At 51.9% G+C, this 24,365-nt stretch overlaps 1 protein-coding gene across 9 annotated transcripts; it reads left to right on the top strand.

Moving 5' to 3' along the window:
- Positions 1–8,460: 8,460 nt before the first annotated feature.
- Positions 8,461–18,982, top strand: Asphd2 (aspartate beta-hydroxylase domain containing 2). Of its 9 annotated transcripts, none has more exons than XM_017598414.3 (7): positions 8,882–9,148; positions 9,336–9,453; positions 10,264–10,377; positions 10,475–10,689; positions 11,730–12,830; positions 16,694–16,807; positions 17,698–18,101. In XM_017598414.3, the coding sequence occupies exons 5-7, from the start codon at positions 12,023–12,025 to the stop codon at positions 17,805–17,807; spliced, it is 1,032 nt and encodes a 343-aa protein (XP_017453903.1). In that variant the 5' UTR covers positions 8,882–9,148; positions 9,336–9,453; positions 10,264–10,377; positions 10,475–10,689; positions 11,730–12,022; the 3' UTR covers positions 17,808–18,101. The 9 variants fall into 9 exon arrangements, with proteins under 9 accessions (NP_001009716.1, XP_017453903.1, XP_017453904.1 ...); XM_017598415.3 differs by having other exon boundaries at positions 10,592–10,689; XM_017598417.3 differs by lacking the exon at positions 10,475–10,689.
- Positions 18,983–24,365: the final 5,383 nt, after the last annotated feature.

The raw sequence follows: 24,365 nt of genomic DNA on the forward strand, positions 1-24,365 counted from the left end.
CAGCAACGATCACCTGTGATATCAAGTCAGCCAATGTGATATATCCAGTGACCTCCAGGCCCCAGCCCTTCCTGAGCTAGGAAGTGAGGAGAGTGTGAAGGTTTGTATATGCTTGGGCCAAGTAATGGCACTATTAGGAGGTGTGGCCCTTTTGGAGTAGGTGTGTCACTGTGGACTTGGACTTTAATACCCTTACCCTGGCTGCCTGGAAATCAGTATTCTGCTAGCAGCCTTCAGATGAAGATGTAGAACTCTCAGCTCCTCCTGCACCAGGCCTACCTGGATGCTGCCATGTTCCCACCTCGATGATAATAGAGTGAACCTCTGAACCTGTAAGCCAGCCCCAATTAAATATTGTCCTTATAAGAGCTGCCTTGGTCATGATATCTCCTGACAGCAGTAAAACCCTAACTAAAACAGGGAGGGAGAACCATTTTTTTTTTTGGAAGCTGTGGCCATGAATGGGTTTCCCACACTCCAGTGGATGCCGCACACTCTTGGGCAGCACTAACTGGACTTATTGGATAAATAAACAAATAAAATAACATTAAAATTATTTTTATTTTTAAATTTATTATTACTTAATTTATAATTATTTATTTTATTTTTAATTTATTTTTATTTTTTAAATAAAAATTAATGAGTGAATTAATGAGAAAATTTTAAAAATAAAGTCACCTTAATATTATTATAAAAATAAGAAAGAAAGAAAATTGGGAGAAGGATGTTTTGGAGGAGCTATGGGGGGAGCTGGAGGAGAAAATGGGATTAGATATTGTCTTATTATTAGATATTTTGTCAACAGACACATATACACACCCATACATACATACATACATACATACATACATACATACATAGACACACACACAGACTTGCACACAGACACAGAGAGAGAGAGAGAGAGAGAGAGAGAGAGAGAGAGAGAGAGAGAGAGAGAGCCCTTTCCTCTCTAACTTTTTCTTCCTATGGTTTAGGGAGCTTCAAACCCAAGGGTCTGTGGGACACAGACAGGTAACACAACCTGCCAACTGACCAGCCTACTGACTTGGTCTGGCTTTTGTTTCCTCACTTCTGATGGGGATGAGGAGTCAGGGGAACAGCTCCTCCGTCCCAGCACTCACAAACACTCACAATGTAAAGGCAGTCAGCCAGCACCGGGGATCATGACCATGGCAAACTTCATATATACATCCAGCCACTATGTAATCCCATAAGCACGTCCCACTGTGGCTGGGCAGTCTCTTTTCAACAGAGACTGGAAAGTATTCTTCTTTAAAAGACTTTAAAAATGGTTATCATTATCGTGGGGGTGACACGGTGTGTGTGTGTGTGTGTGTGTGTGTGTGTGTGTGTGTGTAGGATCAAAGGACAACTTTGTGAAGTCCGTTCTCTCCTTCACCACATGGGTTCAAGATATGGGACTCTCCATGTGTGTGCAGCAAGCCCCTCTTCCTGATGAGCCATTTTGCCTGTCCTGGGGTGTTTGTTTGTTTGTTTGTTTGTTTGTTGTTTTTTTTAAAATTTTTTTCATTGGTATGATCGTTCATCTCAACTTGATAAGCCGAGTGGATGGGCCTCTGGGAAAGCCTATGGAAGATTACCTTTATTAGGCTCAGATGGGAAGACCTGCCCACTGTGGGAAGCACCATTCCCCAGTCTGGTATGCTGGACAGAATATAAAGACAAAAATGCGCTGAGCACAGCCTTCCTTGATCATTTTTGGGGGGAGTGGGTTTGGGTTTTTTCGGGGGGGGTTGTTGTTTTTTGCTTTTTATGTTTTTTCTAGACAGGGTTTCTCCATATGACCCTGGCTATCCTGGAACTCGCTTTGTAGATCAAGCTGGCCTTGAACTCACAGAGATATGCCAGTCTCTGCCTCCCAAGTGAGAAGATTAAAGGTGTGCACTATCTTGCTCTTCCTTGACTGTGGATGCAACCTGAGTGTCTACTTCACAATCCTGTCATCTTGGCCCCTCCCTGATGAACTGCCCCCCCCAACCCTTGAGCCAAAATAAATCCTTTCTCCAGGAAGTTGCTTCTGTTACCTGTTTGATCCCAACTAGACAAGAAGCTAAGACAAGAGATGTCTTTCCAATGCTGGTTTCTTTGGAAAATCTCTCTGAAGACTACATTGCAGGCCCCCTGGTGCTAGGTTTCACAGTGCTGGCCCACATTCATTGATGCCGTGTGTCTGGTGTGCTTAGTGAGTAGTGTAACCCCAGAGGCCACCCCAGGGAGCTTTTCCAACTTTAGAAGTAGAATCCTCTTCTGCTGGGGCCTGGAGAGGTGGGCTGAGGGCTGGAGCAAGTCTGTCTGTCTCCTGTGGGGAGCCCATGTGTGTGCCTGGTAAAGTATACACCTTCAGTCTCAGCCCTGAGGCTGCCCCGGGTGGGATTTCTGTAGGCTCAAAGGCATCCTGATCTATACAGCGAGCTCCAAGCCAGCCAAGGCTACATAGAGAGACCCTGTCTCAAAAAATAAATAAAAATAGGTTCTTCTATTTCTTCTTGTTACTTCCGGGGCCAAATATTGATCAGTCTATTGACATGTCTGTGCCTCATTTGTACAGCCAGCATCCATTTGAATGCCTGGCACATTCAGTCATGGGCTATCAATAATTTACATATGTGTGGTGCATGCTTGTATATGAGGGGGTGTTGCACATAGGTATGGAAGCTATGGGCAACCTTGGCTGTCTTTCTTTGGGAGCTGTCTGCCTTGTTTTGGCCTGGAACTTGCTGCTTAGGTTAAACTGTTCTGTCCGGGGTGTCTGTCTCTATTTCCCCATGGCTGGGATTAGTCACAGGCCTCTACCCTTGATTCTGTTGGTTTCCTTTTTCTAAGGTGGGTTCTGGAATCAAACTCAGGTCTTCACCCTAGCACTTCGACCGCTGAGGGAAGCCCCTAGTCCAAGCCCAATAGCGTCAGCATCACCCCAGCTGGATGTACAAACGGAAACCAGCATTTGGTCCCAGTCTGCTCCCATAAGATGTTCTCGTGGGGACAAAGTGTATCGTCGAGACAAGAGGGAATCCTACGTCAGGTTTGGCTCCAGGCAGCTTCTCATCATTTCGGACTTGAAGCCATCTTTGTTTTCCCTGTAGGAGACATGAGGGGTGCACACCTGTATCCTTTGTGCCTAACCTGCCTGTCAGTTTGATGTCATTATAACAAAATGCCCCAAAATTCAATGCTGTATAAAGGAGTGAGGATTGTCTTTGCTTTGGAAGCTGAGAATCTGTGATTGGGCAGCCCTTTGTGTCTGACTTCTGACGGATCCTGGTCTTTGTCAAAGAGGGAGGTACTACATTACAGGGCAACATAGAAAGCCAGAAAGATTCAGGGGCCAGACTTGTTTCTTTTTATAACACGCTGCTCTCACAGGAACTGACATAATTCACCCGGAGACCTACCTTAATCCCTTTTGAGGCTATCAACCAACAACAGAGATCTGGCCACCTTCTACTTCTCCCAGAAACCCCCCCCCCTTTAACACCATCACCTCAAGAACCCATGTGTCAGCACATGTCAGTTGCCCAGAGCTTTTCCAAGGCACCTTAGGGACAAAGAGGGACCAGATCACACTGGTTAGTTAGTTTTGACATCCGTGCGGCAGGATGCGGACATGGCACACAGCACATCGGGAAGGTGTGGTGGTAAACAGCTCAGGTGCGACTGGGACTCCTCACTTCCTTATAACTCAGGGGGGCAGAAAAGAGCAGACCGGGAGAGGGTCTGTGCTGCAAACCTCAAGGCTGATTCCAGCAAGGACGTCCTCCTAAAGACGTCACGACCTTCTAAACAGTTTCATCAGCTTGGAACCAAATCAGGGCTTTCCACATTCAGACGGTAACACAGTGACCCAGTAAGAGTAATGAGGAAGCGAGGCAGGCTGACCCAGTGACAGGCAGTGGCCAAAACAAGCAGTCTCTGCAGAGAGGTTCTGGGTAATTCAGTTACTCCAGCATCTGGAAGCAGGTCCTGGCTGCCGCGTGTCTGGCCCCACAATTTACGCCATAAACAGGAAGTTCAAATGCTAAATGGATGTCAGCAGTGCGTTATTGGATTAGTGTGGGGTGATTTTGACCATCCTTGGAACACTTTCACTTTGGAACACCTGCCTGTGGCTCTGTTTTCTGGATGGAATGCCTGGGTGTCCATGCCAACCAGATGAACGCTACCATCCAGTGCAAGACCCGTTTGGAGAAATGCAAACTCATCTCCTAGAATGCTGGGCTCTGACTTCTCTTGGCGGTTCCCGGAGCAAAGGTTCCCTTTCCTCTGGGGAGCAAGTGGTCTCTTAATTTACCTCCTGTGTTAGTTACTTCTCTCATTCTTGTGACCAAATATCTAGCTCAGCGACTGCAATCTGCCGTGGTGCCCGGAGTTCTTCCCTCCTTAGTTAAATATATCTGAAAACACTCTCACAGATTTGCCTAGGTATGTCTCCCAGAAGACTTCAAATCCTGTCAAGTGGATGGTAACATTAACTATCACACCACACACACACACACACACACACACACACACACACACACACACATGCACACACATGTGCACGCACGCACACAATGGTAACTTAAGCAGACAGGAAGTCCACAGAGCCCCCAAAGGTGGTACCAGGGACACCAAGTTGAACCACACTGAAATGACCTCTCCTGTGCCTCAAATCACTCAGGTCACATTAGAAAACCACAGTCCGAACTTTCAAACACTCACTCTCCCTCCCTAGTTGGGTTAACCCTTCTTCATCTGTGACATTTCAACCATTTAGAGAAACAAATCAAAGAAACCATGTCATGGCTCAGCTTTATCAAATCATAACATTTTGCTTCATAGATTTGGTATTTTAAAACCTTTTTAAGGTTGTGGTTATTTATGTGTATGGATGTCTACCTGCATGTAGGTAAGTACACCACATGCATGCCTGGTACCTGTGGAGGTCAAAAGAAGGTGTCAGATCTCCTGGAACTGAAGTTACAAATGAGCTGCCATGTGGGTGTTGGGAATTAGACCCAAGTCCTTTGGAAGAGCAGCCAGTACTTTTAAGAATTGAGCCATCGGTCCTCCTCCGAAAAAAAGAAAGGGGGAAAAAAAAAAGAATTGAGCCATTTCTCTTGCCTTGGCTTTGATATATTTTAAGAGTGCATATGTGAGTGTTTGTGCATATGTATGTGTGTGCATGTGTGTACACATGTATACATGTGTACAAGTGTGTATACATGTGTACATGTGTGCATGTGTGCGTGTGTGAGTAGTGTTTATGTATGTGCACATACATGTGTGTGCATGTGCATTGCATGTGTGTTTATGTGTGTGTGCAGATGTGTGTATGTATGTGAATACATGTGTTTTCACAATCATGAAGGCCAGAGGAGTGCCCTGCTATGTCACTCTCTGCCTCATTTCCTTGAGACAGAATCTTCCTCTGAAGCTGGAGTTAGGCTGATGGCCAGAAAGCTCCAGTGATACTCTTGTCTCTGCCTCTGGAACATTGAGTTCACAGGCTCACACACAGCCATGCCTGGGCTCCTATGTGAGTTCTGGTGATCTGAACTCAGATAGTGCTTGTATAGCAGGCATACTTACTCAGAAAACTGCCTTGTCAGTCCTTGCACCACAAATGTGCTGCCTCTGCCTCTCCTATTGCTTAGCGGTAACTACCAATCTGCATTTGTACTGCTTGGTCTCACACAATACTCTTATTGTTAATATTACTATATATTTTATTCTTTACTCTGCAGTACACACCAATACAAAGTTTGTCTTAATTCAATTGCTAATTATAGGCTGACCTTAAACCTGTGGCAAAACTCCTGCCTCAGCCTCATGCAATTCAGACATGACACTTCGAAGAGCTTTCTAGGCTGATGCATTCTGTCTCTGGCTTGTGCCACCATTTTTCCTCTTTGTGAATTTTGTTTTTCACTCCTTGAAAGTTCATTGTGTTTATAATTTTTTCTATGTAAAAAAATGGAAGGAACGTTCTTGAACATATACCCTACTCTGAAAAGGTATCCAGAGCAAAGGGTGTTAAACTTTCCTAACTTCCAGCCACTATCAGAAAAGTACGTTATGCTGGGACTCGGGTCTCTCTCTTCACACATGCAGGCATGGACACATGCATGCACGTGCATGCGTACACACACACACACACACATGCACACGCACGCGCACACACATACACATATACACACACACGCACACATGCACAGTCATTTTCTGTCACTCCTACTTTGCTCTGAGTTCTTAGGTATTGAATTTTGTCAAAATTGTTTTCTGCCTATTTATGATAATGGTTGATTTTAAACCATCAGTAGGACAGGCGAGATGGCTCAGTGAGTAAGGGCTTGTGGCACCACGCCTTTCAGCCTGACCTGTAACCTGGACTACAGAACAAAGCTCTACCTAAAAAGCAAGTTAAATTAGATACCGTGGAAAATGCAGACACTCCCTCTGCTCTCCGTTCAAAGCCCTTCACACACATACACACCACATACACACAACACACACATATATGCACATATATATAAATACACACATGTACATGCACACACATAATATACCCATACACACTACATACATGTACATGCACATATACATGTACATGCACATATACATGCACACATACACACTACACATATGCACAAACATACACATACGTGCACACATGCAAACATACACACATGTACATGCACATATACATACACAATACACAATACACAATATACACATGCACACATACAAACCTACACATGAACATGCACACATACACAATACACACATGTACATGCACACATACACACTACACACATACACACTACACATGTACATGCACATATACATGCACGTATATACAGTACACACATGCACAAACACACACATACACACCACATACACATACATGTACACACATACAAATACATGTGTGTACATGCACATATACATGCACACATACACATTACACATATACACACGTACATACACACATACACACACATGCTCACACGTACACAGCATCTGCAGAAGCAAGGAGTTGGGTGGCCCACAAGCTCCCACGGTGGTGTAATGATAGGCTGTGCAGTCTGTAGTGGGCTGCAATGGCCGCCCTCAGCAAGACAGGAGGGAGGAGAGTACCATGGCAGCTGAGCTGAAGGCAGGCAATTTAGAGGCACCAAGTCCTAGTCTCTGCCCTTCTGATGGCACAGTGGCAGTGTGTCCATGACTCTCACCCCATGTACAGAGTCCTGAGCACCCTTTTCTGCCAGAACTCACCTACTAAGGCCGTTGGAGCTTGACATAGATTGGAGTGATTTTCATCTTCTGAGACTCTCAGCAATTTAAAAATATGAAATGGCCAGAAAGGTTAGCAGAGCCCTGTCTGTAGTCTGGCTACCGAACAAATAAACACGCTTAACAAACACAGAGCCCTGTAATCACAGTGGTCACAAATAATTACAAGGTTCGTCAACAGTATTAATTCGTAATGCACTGCAGATGGTGTAGCCCGGGAATGGAACGCATACAGGGGACCGTGTGAAAAGACGGTGTTCTTTATGCATAAGTGCCTTGGACAAAAGCTAAATTTGGGCAACTTTCGGAATGTGAAACAGGACACGAGCCCCATTCTTTCTCTAGCCACTCAGCCCAGATACTCAGAAGGAGCAGGGATGCCTTCAGTGCGCAGCCCTCCATTGTCAGCCTGCATTTGGCACCCATCCTTACGTACATCCACCCTTGGTGCATTTTACAGGCTCCTAATTGTATTGAATGCACGAATCTAAGTCATACTCATGGTCTGACCATTTGTTCTCGACTTATGGCTTATGGCACCGGTTGCGGAGGCCCTGGGACTTACAAGAGGTGGGCCTGGTTGCAGGAAGTAGGCGGTTCAGGTGGGCTTTGGCTGACCCTGTTTTTTGCCACGATTTCCTGAGCCTACACCACACGTTTACATATATATCATCCCTCCATGGGTTTTCTGCCACAACGGACTGAAAACCGACGACCCGTGAGCCCAGATGAGCTTTTCCACCTCAAGAGGTTTCTGTCAGGTGTCTTGGTGGCATCCCTGCAAAAGAACCTCCTGAGCCAATGAACGTGTTTTGAGTCACTGTATTAAAATAAAAAGTGGCAGGGGGAAATGCTCTACTTCTGGAGTTGTAGCAAGAGATCAAGTGACTGACGTGGGGACTCCAAGGCATGAAGTGGGTTCTGAGCCAGGAAACAGAGGTCTTGGGTGAGGGAGATGGGTTCTCGATCACCAACTGTAGAAGTGTGAGCTTGGTTGAAGGGCAGGGGGTTCTGGGACCTGCCCGAGGTGGATCCTGGACAAAAATGAGGATTCTAGGCCAGTACAGAGATGCATGCTGGGATTGGAAGCAGTAGGTTCGAGGACAGACACAGATGGGCTGTAGGCTGGCATCCCACCCCACGCTCCCAGAACGCCCATGCACTGTTCCTCGGAGCCCACGCTTCCTTGGGAACTCGCAGCGCGATGTCCCCAGGCCAAGCTGAGCAGCCCCTTCTCCCTCCAGTGAGCTGGGCATAACTGGCCGTGGCTAGCTAGACTGGGCCTCCCTGTGGGCAGGCGCCAGGTCTGCAACAGCTCCAGTCGGCAGCGCCCAGGCGGGGCCGGGAGCCGCCGATCTTCCAGGCTGTTCTATTTGCAATTTCATCCCACGTGTCCGCGGGGCCTCAGAAGTGTGTGTGGGATCCATCACAGGCAAGAGGGGCAAAGGGAAGGACACCGAGGGGAGGAGATGCGGGAGGGAGGAACGAACGGAGGGGCTGCGGGAGGGAGGAAGGATCGAGCGGGAACCAGGGAGACTGAAACGCGAAGCCCCCGGACCTGATGCGCGTACCCGGCGCGCGGCGGGGCGGGGCGCGCGGAGCCCCCCGCGGGCACGCGCGGCAGGTGCACGCGCCGGGGGTCCCGCGAGTCCCGCCCCGCCGCCCCCTCCCCGCCGCCAGGCGCGCGCGGCATTGTGGGAGTTGTGGTCCTCGGGGCCGCCGAGCGCAGCGCGGGCGGCACCGGCTCCGCGGGGCTCCGGGCTCGGGTCGGGCAGCGGCTGCGGGCGCGGCAGGGGGTGGCCGTGTCCCTGGGGCAGTGGCGTCGCCCTGGTCCCCGCAGCCGCCCGCGCAGGTAAGCAGCGTCTCGGGGACTGTGGGGCTACTGAGGACGATGCTCGGGGTGCCCGCGCCTGCATCCCCGGCCGGCCCAGGGCCCGCGGTCGCCTAGCACCGGCTGCGTGCTGAGCGCCGCTCGGGCTGGACCGCGCAGCGCAGCATCACCCCCACCTTCAATCCTCCCCCTCCTCCTCTCTTTTCAGCTTCCTCCTTCTTCGCCTGTTTTCCTGGTCCCCCATCCTCCTCAGCATCACCCACTTTGACCCACCTCCCTGTCCCGTGAATTGTCACGCGCCCTAAACCTCCTTCTCACTTTTCCAGGTAACCCTCACCATCTCCTCCCCTCAATACCTGCGTTAACGCATCTTTCTGACCTCTCCGGGGCCTGTGACACTGGCGGGAGATCGTGAGGAGGGAAGGTCCCTAGAAGGGAGGGATTCTCTCAGGACAGCTCTCTGCCCCCTTGGTACAGAGGATAACAAGCAACGCAGCCACCCGAATCCTCTCTTGTGGTGTGCTGTACCTTGTGATGCTTTCGGGGGTCCCTGGGCTTCACCTCAGGGTGACCCGGGCTGTTTAGCATCAGAAAACCTCCTGAGCTGGTCATCTGATCCGGGTTAACTGGGTCAAGTGGAGACTGCCTCCCCAGGCATTCCTCACGTCAGAAGTTATCTTTGATTGGACTTGGAATTTGGCCTTTATTCCCCAGAGCCCACTGATCTTTGAGATCTGAGGTGCGGGGCTGCATGATGCCGGTCCCTGATGGGGACCGATCTGTGAAGAGAGCCAGAAATGTGCCTCTACCCATCATCTTGCTGCCACACATTCTATCCAAACCAGAGTTTATTTTCTTGTCACAAATCCAGCTCTGGCTTTATGTGTCCCTCTCTGGGCGTAGGGGCCGCCAGCCTCCCGGGTTGTAAGTCAGGTCCCAGCTCCCTCTCTTAATGCTGGATTTGGTCTTGTGGAGAGATTGGAGTCTCTCCTTGCTAAGTATTTACTGCTTTGCCTTAGGAACGGCTCCTGTCTGCTTTGTCCCTGGAGTCTGTTCTGAGGAGGGGAAGGGCTGGTGGTGGAGCGCTCTCTCAGCCACCCACCTGGTGTTTTTGTATCTACTTTTGACATGAGCAGGTTGGCGGTAACTCAGTTTCAAGAGTCAGGTATTACCTGTCACCAACCCAGTCTCCGGGCATCCGAGGAAACCTCGGCAGTTTTAAGAGTTTCCTCAGAGTCTATGAACACCAGGTGAGAATCTCATGCAGAATCTTGGGAACTCTGGGCTGTCTTGAAGAGCAAGTGCAAAACAAAACACCTTTCTGGGGCTTTCCCCCTTTTCCCAAAGAGGAAGCAGCTGGGACCGATGGCATCACCCATGGAGGATGGGTGTCAAGCCTAACTCGGGCTCTGCATCTTGAGAAGAAGCTGACTTCTCCTCTCTCTGCTCCTGTACTTTTCCTAGAAGCATGAGTCCCCATGAATATTCAGCGTGTGTGTTTTTGTCTTCCTGAACATTATAGTCAAGTGATTCTTTATTCAGCCAACACCGGGACGGTGCCGGTAGGTGATGAATGAGCGCCGAAAGTTTTCCTTGACTCGGGGAGTGGACATCACCCCAGTCAGGTTTCTTCAGCCTTTGCCTTCCGCTTGGGGTGGGAGCCTTAGAGCATGCCCCACCTTCAGTTTGCCTGTCGATCACGCATGGCAAATTTATTGTGACATTATCCCCAGCCAGCTGACCGGTGAAAGCACTGGACCTTAGAGAGTGGGCGTGCCCTGCGGAGGCAGGTGTGTACACCTGGTCCAGCCTATGTCTAGTTTGGGTATATAACTTTTCTACTGTAGACTTCCAAGAGCTAGCTGGTCCAGATGTGGGGGGGCTGGTCTTGTTATTGTCTCTCTCCTCCCCTTGGGGAGGAGGGAGGATCACTGGAGTGCTCCAGCTGTGCTCCCCCAGGTGCTGTAGACTTAAGGCCCAGCTGGTTCAGGGAGTGGGGGGGGCTGGGGGGGAGGTCTTGTTATTGTCTCCCTCCTCCTCTTGGGGAGGAGGGAGGATCACTGAAGTGCTCCCCCAGGTGATAGAGCATTTTTGGGAGAACATGGATCTGACTGCACCACCTTGGAGTGTGAATGGGGAATGGTGCGTGGCAGAGAAACCTGGGGACACTCTGGGTTCTAGAGCCTTGAAGGGGGCACAGTCGGGCTTGCATCGTGTTTTACAGTGATTTGGCCTCCACGTCCCCCCACCCTCCACCCCCGCAAGCAGGGTGGTTGGCAAAGCTGTGTCAACCAACTGCTCTCAGAGGTGAGAAACTGAGTCAGGGGCTTGGAAGGTTTTCCCTTCTGTAACCCTGTGGGCGAGGCCACTAGGTCACCTCCTGGCTGAGTGGCAGAAAGAGCCCTGCCCCCACCACAGAGGTCACTCCAGGTCACCCACTTGCTCTTCCAACTGATATTAACCTGACTTACAGTGTGTTTGGGAAGAGGAGGGGGAATGTGATAGCCCTCTACTGTATGAGGCTGGATCTCCATCTTCCTGAAACTGTTAGGCCTTTTCCAGTCACAACACTCATGCTGCCGCTCTCTGGTTTCCATCCCAGGTTTGGACATCATGAAAGCCCTTTCATGGTGGCTGACTGCATTTGCAAATGGGACCTAAGGCAGAGCCACCCTCCGCCCCACTGCAGTGACTTTTCCTAGTGGGCCCAGCTGGCAGGCCTCACTGTTGATCAATGGAGCCCTTGGCAGGGACCGAGGGACAGTGGCAGCCATGCCTCCCCCTGCCACCACCACTCCTTCTGCCGCCTGCTAACCTGCACGCTGTGGGTGCCCTAGAGACCCCCAGAGGACTGACCATCTGAGCCAGCTTCCTTCGAGCGCCGAGTCCCCCAAGATGTGGCTGGAGTGGCTGGTAGCCTGGAGCTGGTCTCTGGACGGCCTGAGGGACTGCATCGCCACTGGTATCCAGTCCGTGCGGGACTGTGACGGCACAGCTGTCATCACTGTGGCCTGCCTGCTCGTCTTGTTTGTGTGGTACTGTTACCATGTGGGCCGAGAACAGCCCCGACCCCACGTATCCGTCAACTCCCTCCTGCAGGGTGTGGATGCCAACGGGTTACAGAACGGATCCATGTACTGCCAGTCCCCTGAGTGTGTGCGCTGCACGCACCACGACGGCCTCAACCAGAAGCTCTACCACAACCTGCAGGAGTACGCCAAGCGCTACTCATGGTCTGGCATGGGCCGTATCCACAAGGGCATACGGGAGCAGGGCCGCTACCTCAGCAGCCAGCCCTCTATCCAGAAGCCGGAGGTCTTCTTCCTGCCTGACCTCCCCACTACGCCCTACTTCCCCAGGGACGCCCAGAAGCACGATGTGGAGCTGCTGGAGCGGAACTTCCAGGCCATCCTCTGCGAGTTCGAGGCACTCTACAAAGCCTTCTCTAACTGCAGCCTCCCTCAGGGGTGGAAAGTGAACAGCACCCCCAGCGGGGAGTGGTTCACCTTTGACTTTGTCAGCCAGGGCGTTTGTGTCCCCAGGAACTGCAGGAAGTGCCCTCGGACTTACCGCTTACTCGGCAGCCTCCGGACCTGTATTGGGAACAATGTTTTCGGGAACGCCTGCATCTCAGTGCTGAGTCCTGGGACCGTGATCACGGAGCACTATGGGCCCACAAACATCCGAATCCGGTGCCACCTAGGTACGTGGAGGGGCAGAGAGAGTCCCCAGCACGATCTCTGGAGGAAGCCTCAAGTCCGATGGTGCCTTGGCTTCATGGGTGCTTTGGTCAAATACCAAAGGCGCTCATTCAGCTGGATGCTGCAGTGGCATGCACCTGCAGTCCAAACACTCTAGAGGCTGAGGCAGAAGGGTCAAGGCTTGAAGGGCTAGCCTGCACTATTTGTGTGCACTTGTATGCATGTGTGTGCCAGGGCCAGAGGTCAGCCTTGAGTGCTGTTTCTCAGGTGCTGTCTACTGTGTTTTGACAGGATCTCTGGGGGGGAGGGGGCGGCACTCACTGGTTAGGTTAAACTGGCTGGTCTCAAGCCCAAGAGGGCTCTATCTCTCCATTATCAACTCCCCAGCCCTGTGACTACAGTGTGTGCCGTGGTGGCTAGCCAGTTCACATGTCAGTTCTCCAACTCATGGTTATAACAAAAGCACTTTACAAAACTGAGCTGTATCCCCAGTTCTAGAAGACAAAAAAAACCCTTTTCTTGGTGGCGGTCTGTAAACAACTGTTAGTGCAGAAGGCAAAACTTGTTTCTTCTTCTTCTTCTTCTTTTTTTTTTTTTCTTTTTTTCGGAGCTGGGGACCGAACCCAGGGCCTTGCGCTTGCTAGGCAAGCGCTCTACCACTGAGCTAAATCCCCAACCTCAACTTGTTTCTTCTTATCCTCTCAAACTTTGATCCATTCTCCTGTGGTGCTCACACATGCTCTCTGCCAAGGGGGCCTTACACCAACCTAACCCTAGCACCTGGCAGGAAAAGCTCTATCTGAAAGAAGTCTGGAGGGGAAGGTGGTAACAGTGTTCTCAGTCTTTCCTGTCTATTCCGTGAGCCGCTGGCCACACGTGGCTGCGGAGGGCTGGGGCTGTGGTCAGTACAACAGCTGGTCTAACGCTCTCACTTGACTTAAGTTTGCGTATCCAGGTATGTCTGGTCGCTGCTGTGCTCTGCGATGGCTGACACAGAACCCACGGGGGTTCTGCTGGTGACAGAGGTCCCCGATGGCGCCCAGGAGGCTGTGTTTAAACTTTCCGAGTTTATCACATGGATAAATGGTGCCCGGTATTCTGGTCACTCTACTCAAATCTCAGGGGTCTTGTGCACTGTGTGCGTGGTCTTCAAATTGAGTCTCGAGTTCAGCTGCCCCTGTACCTAACCCAGAAAGCAAGGCCAGAGATCCCGTGGCAGAAGTTCTCCCTTGGGGATCTGATAGGATGAGGTGTGTCTCAGAGTGGTCACCAGAACTATAGATCATGGAAGCAGAGTTCACAAGTATACAGCGTCTTCTTCCTGGTGAAGAAAGCTAGCGACAGAGGCCACGGCCTCACTGGAGAACACATTAGAGCAGAGGGTGCTGAGCTGGGCGGCATGGCTTGCAGAGGATGAGTGTCCTGTTTAAGCTCTGGTGGGGTTCCCTAGTGTGCTTTTCAGGGCATCTGTGCCAGTTGCTAAGTTTCCCATCCCCTCTCCCCCCAGCAGCTCTGCTCCCTCTGCTCTCTGGGTGAGGATTCTGGGTAAGGTAAGGTTTGGACTGGAGATGTGGGTGCTGAGAAGCGACACTGTCAGAGGGTGACTTCAGAGGGGATTTGACAGGCAGGCAGGACAGGGTGGAAGCTCTAAGCTGGAGTCTAGATCCGTGGGCAGCAGGGGTGCTGGGCAGGGTCTGAGTCTCCACTGCCTCGCTCCAAGATGGACTCCCGGCACGCGTGTTGTGGAGAAGTTTGGGGTCACAACTCACTAAGTGGCCATTTGGCAGAGTGCCTGGCAATCTCCTCCTGAGTGTGGCAATGACTCTCATGACTACACAGTGCTGTGTAAGGCACGGCCTCTGCTCCAGGAAACAGTGGACCACAAGGCTCTGGAGGCCAGCAGGTTTGGACTCAGTCCCTTACCCGTCCACCAGGGTCAGACTCTGGGAACCCCCGGGGCTGTTTGGGGACCACAAGTAAGGGTGCATGTGGAGTTCTTGGCAAGTGGAGGCCATCACTACTACCAGGTAGGCTCTGATCCACACTATGGCTTTGGTTAATAAAACTCCGGTTGTAAACAGAGCTGGAGGGATGGGGTAGGAACAGACCAGGCGGGAGCAAACGGCAGACTCGGGCCAGGCTGCCACTCGGGGCTGTTGGCAACGGGAGTAAAGGTTTTTCTTTTGAAAGCTGATGCCTTGTGGGAGCTTTTGATTTACACGGCACTGGGATGAACCCCGAGTCTCCCGCATGCTGGGCAAGTTCGGAAACACTGAACTGAGCCTCAGCTACAGTGCTGTTCAAAGGCTTTGGGATGCGGAGGAGGGGAAGGCCTGGGAACCCATGTGGTAGGGATCCAGGTTGTTGGGTAGGCAGACTGGGAGCAGGGCATGTGTGGGCTTTGGGCTCTGGCGTTAATATCTGTGTGCAGGCACGTGTAGAATGTACACGCCTTGCAGTTTTGATCCTTGCCTCGGGCCAGCTAGCAACTTACAAGGAGTAATGCATCTTTGATTCCCCTGGGTGCAGCAGGAAATTGTCCTTTGGAAAGGGTTCTGCTGTAGGGACTTTTGCTTGGATGAAGCTAGCTGGTTTGAACTCAGCATCCTGGATTCCCATGGCTCCCAGGTCCTGAGGTCTTGAGGGCCTCCAGCTATTAACATAAGCAAAAGGGTCTAGGACCCAGACCAGATGGAACCAGCAGAGGAGGGATTTTGCTGGGAAACTCGGTGGCAGCCAGCCCGGCCTCATCAGTCCCCTGTCCTGAGAAAGACTGACCTATCTGTTGGGCTGTGAGGAGAGTCCCATATGCTGTTGGCTTTCATCCAACAGAAAGGGGATGGGGAGGTGGCTCAGTGGGTGAGGCACTTTCCCTAAAGCCTGTTGTGCTGAGTTTGATCCTCGGAGCCCTCAGAGGAAGGACCGAACCACCTCATGTAAGTAGTCCTTGAGTACTCATTCATGTGTGGTGTCACGTGTACACCCCACACAACACGGACACAAAGTTTTAAGTTAGAAAAGGAGTAGAAACAGTGGTGGTGCCTGTACCCAGAATGCTCAGGTAAGAGAGTTGAGAGTTCAAAGCTAGCCTGGGCAACACAGTGAGACCACACCGAATAAACAAAATAATGGTTCAGAGTTGTACTTCTCACGGCCCTGTGAGGCTGAGGCTGTGCTGGTTGCTAGGTGGATGTCTTAGTCAGGGTTTCTATTCCTGTGATAAAACACCATGACCAAGAAGAAGTTGTGGGGGGAAGGGTTTATTTGGCTCACAGTTCCACATAGCTGTTCATCTTTGGAAGAACTCAAGACAGGAACTCCAGAAGGATAGGAACCTGGAGGCAGGAGCTGATGCAGAGGCCATGGAGGGTGCTGCTTACTGCCTTGCTCCCTATGACTTGCTCAGCCTGCTTTCTTATAGAACCCAGGACAGCCAGCCCAGGGATGGCTCCACCCACAATGAACTGGCCCCTCCCACAATGGGCGGGGCCCCTCCCACAATGGTGCTACCACATCAACCACTAATTAAGAAAATGTTCTACAACTGTATCTTACGGTGGCGTTTTCTCAAATGAGGTTCCCTCCCTTCAGATGACTCTAGCTTGTGTGTCAGGTTGACAGAAGACTAGCCAGCACAGTGGGCGCGGCATTCTCTTCCACTCATGACCTACTCCACAAGGATCCCTAACACCATCGCCTCAGGGTAATCTTAGTCTTGGCGTGGTCGCAGATAGTGCAGTGTGGGCTCCAGGGGAATGTGTGGAAGACTGAAGCTTTTGTGTGCTCCGCAGAGCAGCCCAGCTCCGTCTAGCAACCTTGAAACCTGGCCACCTTCACTCTCAATCCTGTGCTTTTCCCCCCCAAGGTCTGAAGACTCCCAATGGCTGCGAGCTGGTGGTGGGGGGTGAGCCCCAGTGCTGGGCAGAAGGCCGATGCCTACTCTTCGACGACTCCTTCCTGCACACCTCGTTCCATGAAGGTGGGTGTCGCCTCTTTCAGGGCTTGCCCACCTGCTTGCTTTGTACTTATTAGACTTTCCAAAGAGAAGTTTTAGAGTACCAGACAAAACTTACCAGGAAGTCCCACGCCTCCCATGTCACCTTCCCATGCAGTGTCTCCACGTGGGTATTACAGGTGACAGGTCAGCTTCAGCCACCGTGACCTAAAGGCCGTCATCACAATCAGGCTCACTCTTAGTGTCAGATGATCTGTGGGTTGGGACTGCATCTAAACTGTCTATTCTGACAGTCTCACTACCCTGCATCCAGGCAGGCTTGGTGCAGAGAGAGGTGAGAGTTCTACATCTTCATCAGAAGGGAGCTAGGAGAAGACTGACATCCAGGAAGCTAGGAAGTGGGACTTAAAGTCTACACCCACAGTGATACACCCACTCCAACAAGGCCACACCTCCTCCAAGAGGGCCACACCCCCTTCAACAAGGCCACACCTCCTCCAACAGGGCCACACCTCCTCTAACAAGGCCACACCTCCTCTAACAAGGCCACACCTATTCCAACAAGGCCACACCCCCTTCAACAAGGCCACACCTCCTCCAACAGGGCCACACCCCCTTCAACAAGGCCACACCTCCTCCAACAGGACCACACCTCCTCTAACAAGGCCACACCTATTCCAACAAGGCCACACCCACTCCAACAGGAACACACCTCCAAATGGTGCCACTCCCTGGGCCAAGCATTTTCAAACCGCCAGAGTTTCCTTCACCCACCTTGCTCCAAAGCACAGGAGGCCTCATGAACATTCACCATTTGGGAAAGGGAGGTCTTTCCATGAGCACTGGCCCTACAGCTCAGGCCATGTTGAGTTGTGCCAGGGTTAGCCTGAACCCCTTATGCTCCTCCTCATCAGGTTCTGCTGAGGATGGCCCACGGGTGGTCTTCATGGTGGACCTCTGGCACCCCAACGTGGCAGCTGCTGAACGTCAGGCCCTGGATTTCATCTTTGCTCCAGGACGATGAGAACATTGCCTGGGCCGGAGCCAGGCTGAGTGGATGGGTAGACTGTGTTATTGCCTACCCTGACTGTGCTCTGATCTGTGCTGGGAGCATGAATGGCTTCCTGTCACTGCGGGGCATCTTTCCTTTGGTTACTGGGAACTTCCTAGGTTTCTTTCCCTTTCTGGCTATTTGCTGGGACTTCTGACCTACTAGTGTGTCCCTTTGGCTGTGACCAGAGGCTCTGTGCCTCTCCCGTCTGTGTCACTTTGCTACCTGGTGTCCTCTCCGTGTTCTGGAATAGAGTAACCAAATGGCTGTTTTGTCTAAATGTCATCATCTTAAACTTGTGTAGCTGTCTCAAGAGAGACCAAAAACAAAACAGAACAGAATGCCACAGACCAGAAGCCATTGAACCAGACGGCTTGGCCTCCGAGGTTGGGGTTTCAAGGACCCTTCACTGTCCCAGAGCAAGAGACAGCCTGCTGCCTACACATCTGGTTGGCCTCATTATGGGCTTGCCAGATACCATCAGGGTGGCGCGAAAGTCAGAGCCTGGGGAATCCGTCATTATTGCTGATAGACCCCGAATCTATATAGGCCCTTGTGGTGGTGACCAACCTGGGCCTTTTCTTTAGCCACAGCTTCCTACAGAGCGGGAGACCAAGTGAGGGTTCTCAGGTCAGCCATAGAGCAAGGATCCACTTAGCTCACTGCCTACAGAAGCCTACTGGTGAGCCCGGCCTGACACATGCTGCTGCTGTGGTTTCGAGTCCACAAGATTGTCAGGAGGCATGCTGGGTCGAACCTTTGCCACCCACCATGTGATCAGAGTATCCATCATGCTCAGCAGTCTATTGCCTAAGCGTTGACATTCATGATGCCTGTGTGTCCAACTTTCACACGCTAGACTCAGAGACGGCAGAGTTGTCGCCAGGTCTGTCAGCACTGTCACAGGAGCCCATGGGTGTGATGACACCAGAAACAGCTTCAGACCCCCGGATCCACAGAGGTGGTGCTGAGTCTTCTGTCTCCTGAGAAGACGCAGTTCTGTTTCCAAAGGGAAGGCCGGCTGGCGTTTCTGAGTCCAGCTGATGGGAGAATTCGGTCAGCCAGACACTCTCAGTACACACTCCGGAGCGGTGGCCCCGGAGGGGTGGTCTGGAGCGGGACAGAATAAACAGGTTGCCTTACAGGTCCGACATTAGGTCCAAATGCAAAACCAGCCACCTCAAGAAGGTAATTTGATGGTGTCAGTCCCACAATGGAGGGAAAAGCACCCAGAATATTTCTCTGCTCAGAGTTGGGGAGGGAAGGAAGGAAAAGCATCACGCTTCGGGGCTTTTGCACTTGGGGGTCTCAGCAGAGCCCCTCGAGGGGCATGATTCCCACATACCCTGACTGTCCCCACCACATGCCAAGGACATGGGTAGGGAACAGGAAGTATAAACGGAGCATTGCTGGTGAGCGATGCGGTCAAGTAGCTTGTGAGAGAAGGCGGGACCTGAGCAGTGTGGGGCTGTGGCTTTTGGTTCCCGAGTGGCATCACAGAGATGGCTGAGATCATGGTCAACACTGGGTGGGGACAAATGGCTGTCCTAACAGAGAGGAGCAGGATGTAGCTCAGAGTGGAGCACTGGCCTAGCAGGCCTGAGGCTCTGGGTTCCATCCCTACCAGGTACAGAATGTAAGTATGGGTAGGAACAGGCCTCTGTGATGTGAAGTCAGCTCCAGTGGTAAAATGGACAATATTTGTATTGTAAGAGTTACAGATTCTTCCATTTTCCTGAAGAAAGAAAAAAAAAGTCTTCAAGAAAGGTGGACTCAGGCTCGGCTCCTGGAGTTCACTCTCCTGCGGCTTCTGGAAAGCCATGTCCCCTCTCCTGGTCTCAGTTGGTTCCCTGCGGATAGGACCTGGACAGGCATGGGATCCCTTTGCATAGCAGAGCCACAGATTACCAAGAAGGGAAGGAGGAAGGACAGCCTCCTGGGCACTGGGTTGCTTGTATTTGCTCTCAGTGCTGGGGATGGATCTTACGGTCTTGTACATGCTAGCCAAACCCCCTACCACTGATCCCCACGCAAAACCCTAAGAGCCTGGCAAGTTTCGATTTGAGGGCTGGACTGGTCCTGACCAACCAGAATCCTGAATTCCCATCCTGTTATGTCAGGGTTGGGTGTGCGGCACCCAAGTTCTTATGCTGGGACTATTGAGCAAAAGACAGCCAAGATGCCCACATAGGAACTGCAGAAGACTGGCCGGTCCCACTGTGGAGTCCATCGGCATCCTGGGGCAGCTATGCTTGAAGCCAAACCTGCCTGTTGACTTTGAGGCTTCACAGGCAAAGACACCGCACCGATTACTGAGCCAAGTTTGAGTGGTGCTTTCTGTCCTGAGCCACCAGAAGTCCCAACCCACTCAGTCTTGTCCTTGGCATGAGTCTCCTGCTTGCTTCATTAGCTTAGCCTGACTTTTTTTCATCAGGCAGTATGATGTCAGCATTCTGAGGACGAGAGGGCCTGTGCAGGTACACACATGCACTAATGTGTGTAGGCTAGGGGCCGAGGCTTTTCTAAGGATCCCCGCTTCGCTGCAGGCACCGGAGCCAGCAGGCTTCCCCGACATTTACTCCTTAGCTGACTGCTGCTTGCCAGATGTAAACACAGCGAACGGGGACAGAAAGAGGCCACGTAGAGCTGCTGACAGATGGCCATGGACACACTCAAGCTGACTGTGGTGCTAGGTGGCAGGAGGCGTCCATATGGGACCTTCTGGTCACCTCCCTCCTACCTCTCTCCCTAACTCCACTTCTTCCCACGTGGGAGCTGACCTCGAGTTCATGGTGACTGCTTAGGGGTTTTCGTCTGGTTTGTTGCACGGCTGGGGAATCTAGGGCTGCATGCATGCTGGGCAAACATTACTGTTGATTTACACCTACGGGTAGGATTCTAGGCACCCAGTTCACCATTCAGCTGCCTTCTAATCCTGTACTGGGCAGGTGCTTTGCCACTGAGCTATGCCCCCAGCCCCTTGCTGGAGGAGTCTAGGGAGGGGCTCTACCACTGACCCAAGCTGTGTGAGGCCTGAGCTCCGTCCCAGCTCAGCTGTGGTGCTGGGGATGCCTGCTCTTTGTGTTTCTCCTCAGCAAAGACTCACATAGCCTCTTCTGATGCGAGTTAAAATGTAGCCATCCGATTTACAATGTAGCCATCCCGAGGCAGTTTAAGGTGCTAGGATGGCTACCCCACCCCCCACCCCCACCCCCGTGTAATCTCCAGTTCAGATTTGGGTGTCCTGCTGGAGCCTGTGTATTGCCCATCTCCTAAGGCGTGGACATATACCCAGGCCCCACCTTGGTACGGAGGCCCCAAACAGCTGATGTCCTTCCTAGACGCTCCCAGAATGCCTTTTACTGGGGTGCCTGGAGGGCCAGCATCTTCTAGACTTTGGCAAGAAGACAAAGACATTGAGCAAGCTGACCGGGAGTGGGGCTCGGGGGTGGCAGTGTGGGGGATGGAGAGACACAGGACACGATAATAGCTTCTCACTGTCCCTGGTAATAAGCGCTGTAACGAGAGCCCAGGCTGATGCCGGCACCAGCTTGGCGCCTGGGGAGTGGGGTGAGTACAGTGCCTCCACAGGCCTCTGGCCAGAGCCCTGAGCCATTACCTTGGCATGCTGGGGCCTGACTGTGGAAAGGTGGGACAGAGAGGGACTGCCACTCAGCAGTTTTCACGCAGGAGTCAAAGACACACAGGAAGAACACTGGCCACTCTCCCCTCGGGAGCCAGCAGTTGAGGGCTGGGAGCAGGTGTGTATACTGGGCAGAAGGTGGGTGCAGACTGTGAGCACCCTGGTGCATGACTCCCCGGAACTGCATCTCAAGATGGTAGGCACCTGTCATCCATCAAGTAGACTGGCTCCTTTGTCTACTGCTAGGTCTGTCACTTACTGTGCATCCTCTCTGGGCTGTGGGCCACAAGCCCTCCCCAATGACAGCCACAGCCTTCAGGAAGCCCTGTCGCCACTGCTCTCCCTGCTTTCTGCCCACTTGGGAGTGGTGACCTCCCAGCCAAGGACAGGCAGAGCCTTTCGTGCTGAAGCTCCTTTGATAGGCTGGCTCCTCAGCGTCCTCACCAGGCCTGCCTCTCCCACGAGCTACCTACCTAGCCCCTCTTCACACTCAGCATCCGGTCTGCCGATACATAGGTGTGGCAGAATCCTGCAGCGCCCGTAACCGATGACTGTACGTTGGCTTGGACATCCAGAATTCCCTCTCACAGCTCTGGAGGGCAGGAGTCTATCTGGGCCTCTTCACTCAAGCAGGTCTGTTCACCGGTTCCTGGTACCCAGTGGCCATTGGCTTCCCCCTCAGCCTCCCTGAATGCACCAAGAATGGCACTTAGGGTCTGCCTGGACACCATGGCACCACAGGACTGTTTCCACACGTGTCACTTGGAAGTGATGTGACTGGATTGTTTCCCGGGGGCCCAGGTCATTTCCCTCGTGGGAATTGATGGCCAGATGAATCTCTCCTGGGAACAGTGCCCCACAGTTCAGAGTGGGGCAAGGAACTGCCCCTAGCAAGGTTTGGTGTTCTCAATCCCCTGTGGTTTCTACTGTGGACAGTGTGTGGGATCTTTTATTCAGGCACACGGTGACATTCTGGGTGTCAACTATGCAACTGAGGATAGAGCTCTCCTGCAGACACTGGCCCCTAGCACTACCATGGAGGGCCTGGGGTTCACCTAGTACAATGTGAGTCTGCCATAGACCAGGCAGAGCCTCTGCTCTGGGAACATCCCACTTTTAGAGGGTGATTTTAACAATGTGGGACTGGGGCCATATACAAGCTGTCCTGCAAGGCCAGACACCTAGGATGCTGGAGCAGAAAGCTGGGGGTGGATCTTCTTTCCCAGCAGCCTCCAGGACAGCCACTAGAGATTGTGGGAGCAGTATCAGGTATCCCCCTTGACAGAGCAAATCGAATGCCTGCAGCAGTTCAGGACCTGAATTCCTATGTTAGCCCTGGGGTAAGGGGCCAGGGGTCCTGCAGACCCAAGGGGAGTAATTCCCAAGACTCATTTTGGTGTAAGTGGCAAACAGCTTACATATAGAAACCACAAAATAATCATCATCATCCCCTAAAAACTGTTAATGTCGAGCAGCCCCCCTGCTTCAGGCAGCAGGAGGCCTGCCTGGCTGTGACCAGGAATGGGGAGGAAGGGGCCTTCATATAACTTCCCCAGTCCTGCCCATCCACACCCTGGAGAGGCTGGCTGGCAGTGAGCTCGCACAGTAGTTCAGGCAGCCCCGAACATGCATCTTCCTGCCTCTCCTCAGAGCTGGGATTACAGGTGTAGACACTCAGGTGGCTTAGCGGGTAAGAGCAAGCACACAGTGCAAGCCTGAAGACCCAAATTCAGAACCCAGTACCCTCATAAAGAGTTCACCAACCCACACATGCACATGACGGCAACCACGGCACTGAACAGCCAGGTTGGTGAAGCTGTGTCTCAAAGGAATAAGGTGGGGAATTACAGAACACACCATGTCCTTCTCTGTCCTCCACACATGTAACACACACACACACACACACACACACACACACACACACTAACCACTCGAGATGTCCATGCTGAAGAGGGTCGGTGTTCCTGACTTATAGAAAAGCTCCCGAGGATTTTTTTAAAAGAACCTCCATTCAGGGCTTCTCACCCAGTGGTGCTCAAGCCATACCTCATCCTGTTACAACTGGATTTAGAATAAGCTCATGGGAGGTACTCAGCTGCCCAGCACTGGTCCTTAAAATCAGCTGTTTTAGTAGAAGGCACTGACTGGTGGGTTCAAAGTCACCCTGCTAGGGTGGACGGGAGAGGCTATGGTTTACAGACAGCAGAGGGAGGCCGGTGACATTCCTTGAGATAGCTTTCTGGAAGGATCCTCAAACACGGTAGTTGGTAGTGCCACGAGCAGGAAGATTCAGTGCCTCTGCACTCCTGAGTACCGAACTCCAGCCATACCATAGGCTGTTGCTCACCAAGGTCAGCACCAGGACTTAGCACCAGTTAGCAGAAGGGAGAGCATGCTGTGCAGTGCACCTCTGTCAGAACAAGCTGTAAATTAATCATGAGGCTTCCTGAGAACTGGCAACAAACTCAGAATGAGTTTCTTTCCAGAACTGGTCAGGGGCGGAGATCAATATACCTGTGCCTGATTGGAAGCAGGACAATCATGGAAGACTGGAGATCACTGTGGTGTGTATCGCCACTGACAAGCACACTGGTGTGTACAGTCCATGGGGAAACATACAGGCAGCCCTCCAGATCCATGAGTTCTGTACCTGTGAGGCCAGGGAATATGGGGAAAGAATTCCCATCTCGCCACCATGCACAGTCTCTACAGCATAGTACAGACACTCCCTGCACAGCAGGCTTGTGGGGTTGGTGCTGCCCATCACCTGAGGTGAGGTCAGTCTACAGGTCTGTGTGTATGGGTTCTATGCAGAGGCTCTGTGCTCTAACGGCGACTTTAGAATTCTGTATGGAGAAGGGGCAATGAAAGAGACTGCACAGGCACAC

Source organism: Rattus norvegicus, chromosome 12 (genome assembly GCF_036323735.1).
Source record: "Rattus norvegicus strain BN/NHsdMcwi chromosome 12, GRCr8, whole genome shotgun sequence".
In the NCBI taxonomy this organism is placed as follows: Eukaryota; Metazoa; Chordata; class Mammalia; order Rodentia; family Muridae; genus Rattus; species Rattus norvegicus.

Coding starts and splice junctions, on each gene's coding strand:
- Asphd2 (NM_001009716.2), top strand. CDS start 12,023: ATGTGGCTGGAGTGGCTGGTAGCCTGGAGCTGGTCTCTGGACGGCCTG. Junction 12,831..16,693: donor CCGAATCCGGTGCCACCTAG/GTACGTGGAGGG, acceptor TTCCCCCCCAAG/GTCTGAAGACTCCCAATGGC. Junction 16,808..17,697: donor GCACACCTCGTTCCATGAAG/GTGGGTGTCGCC, acceptor CCTCCTCATCAG/GTTCTGCTGAGGATGGCCCA.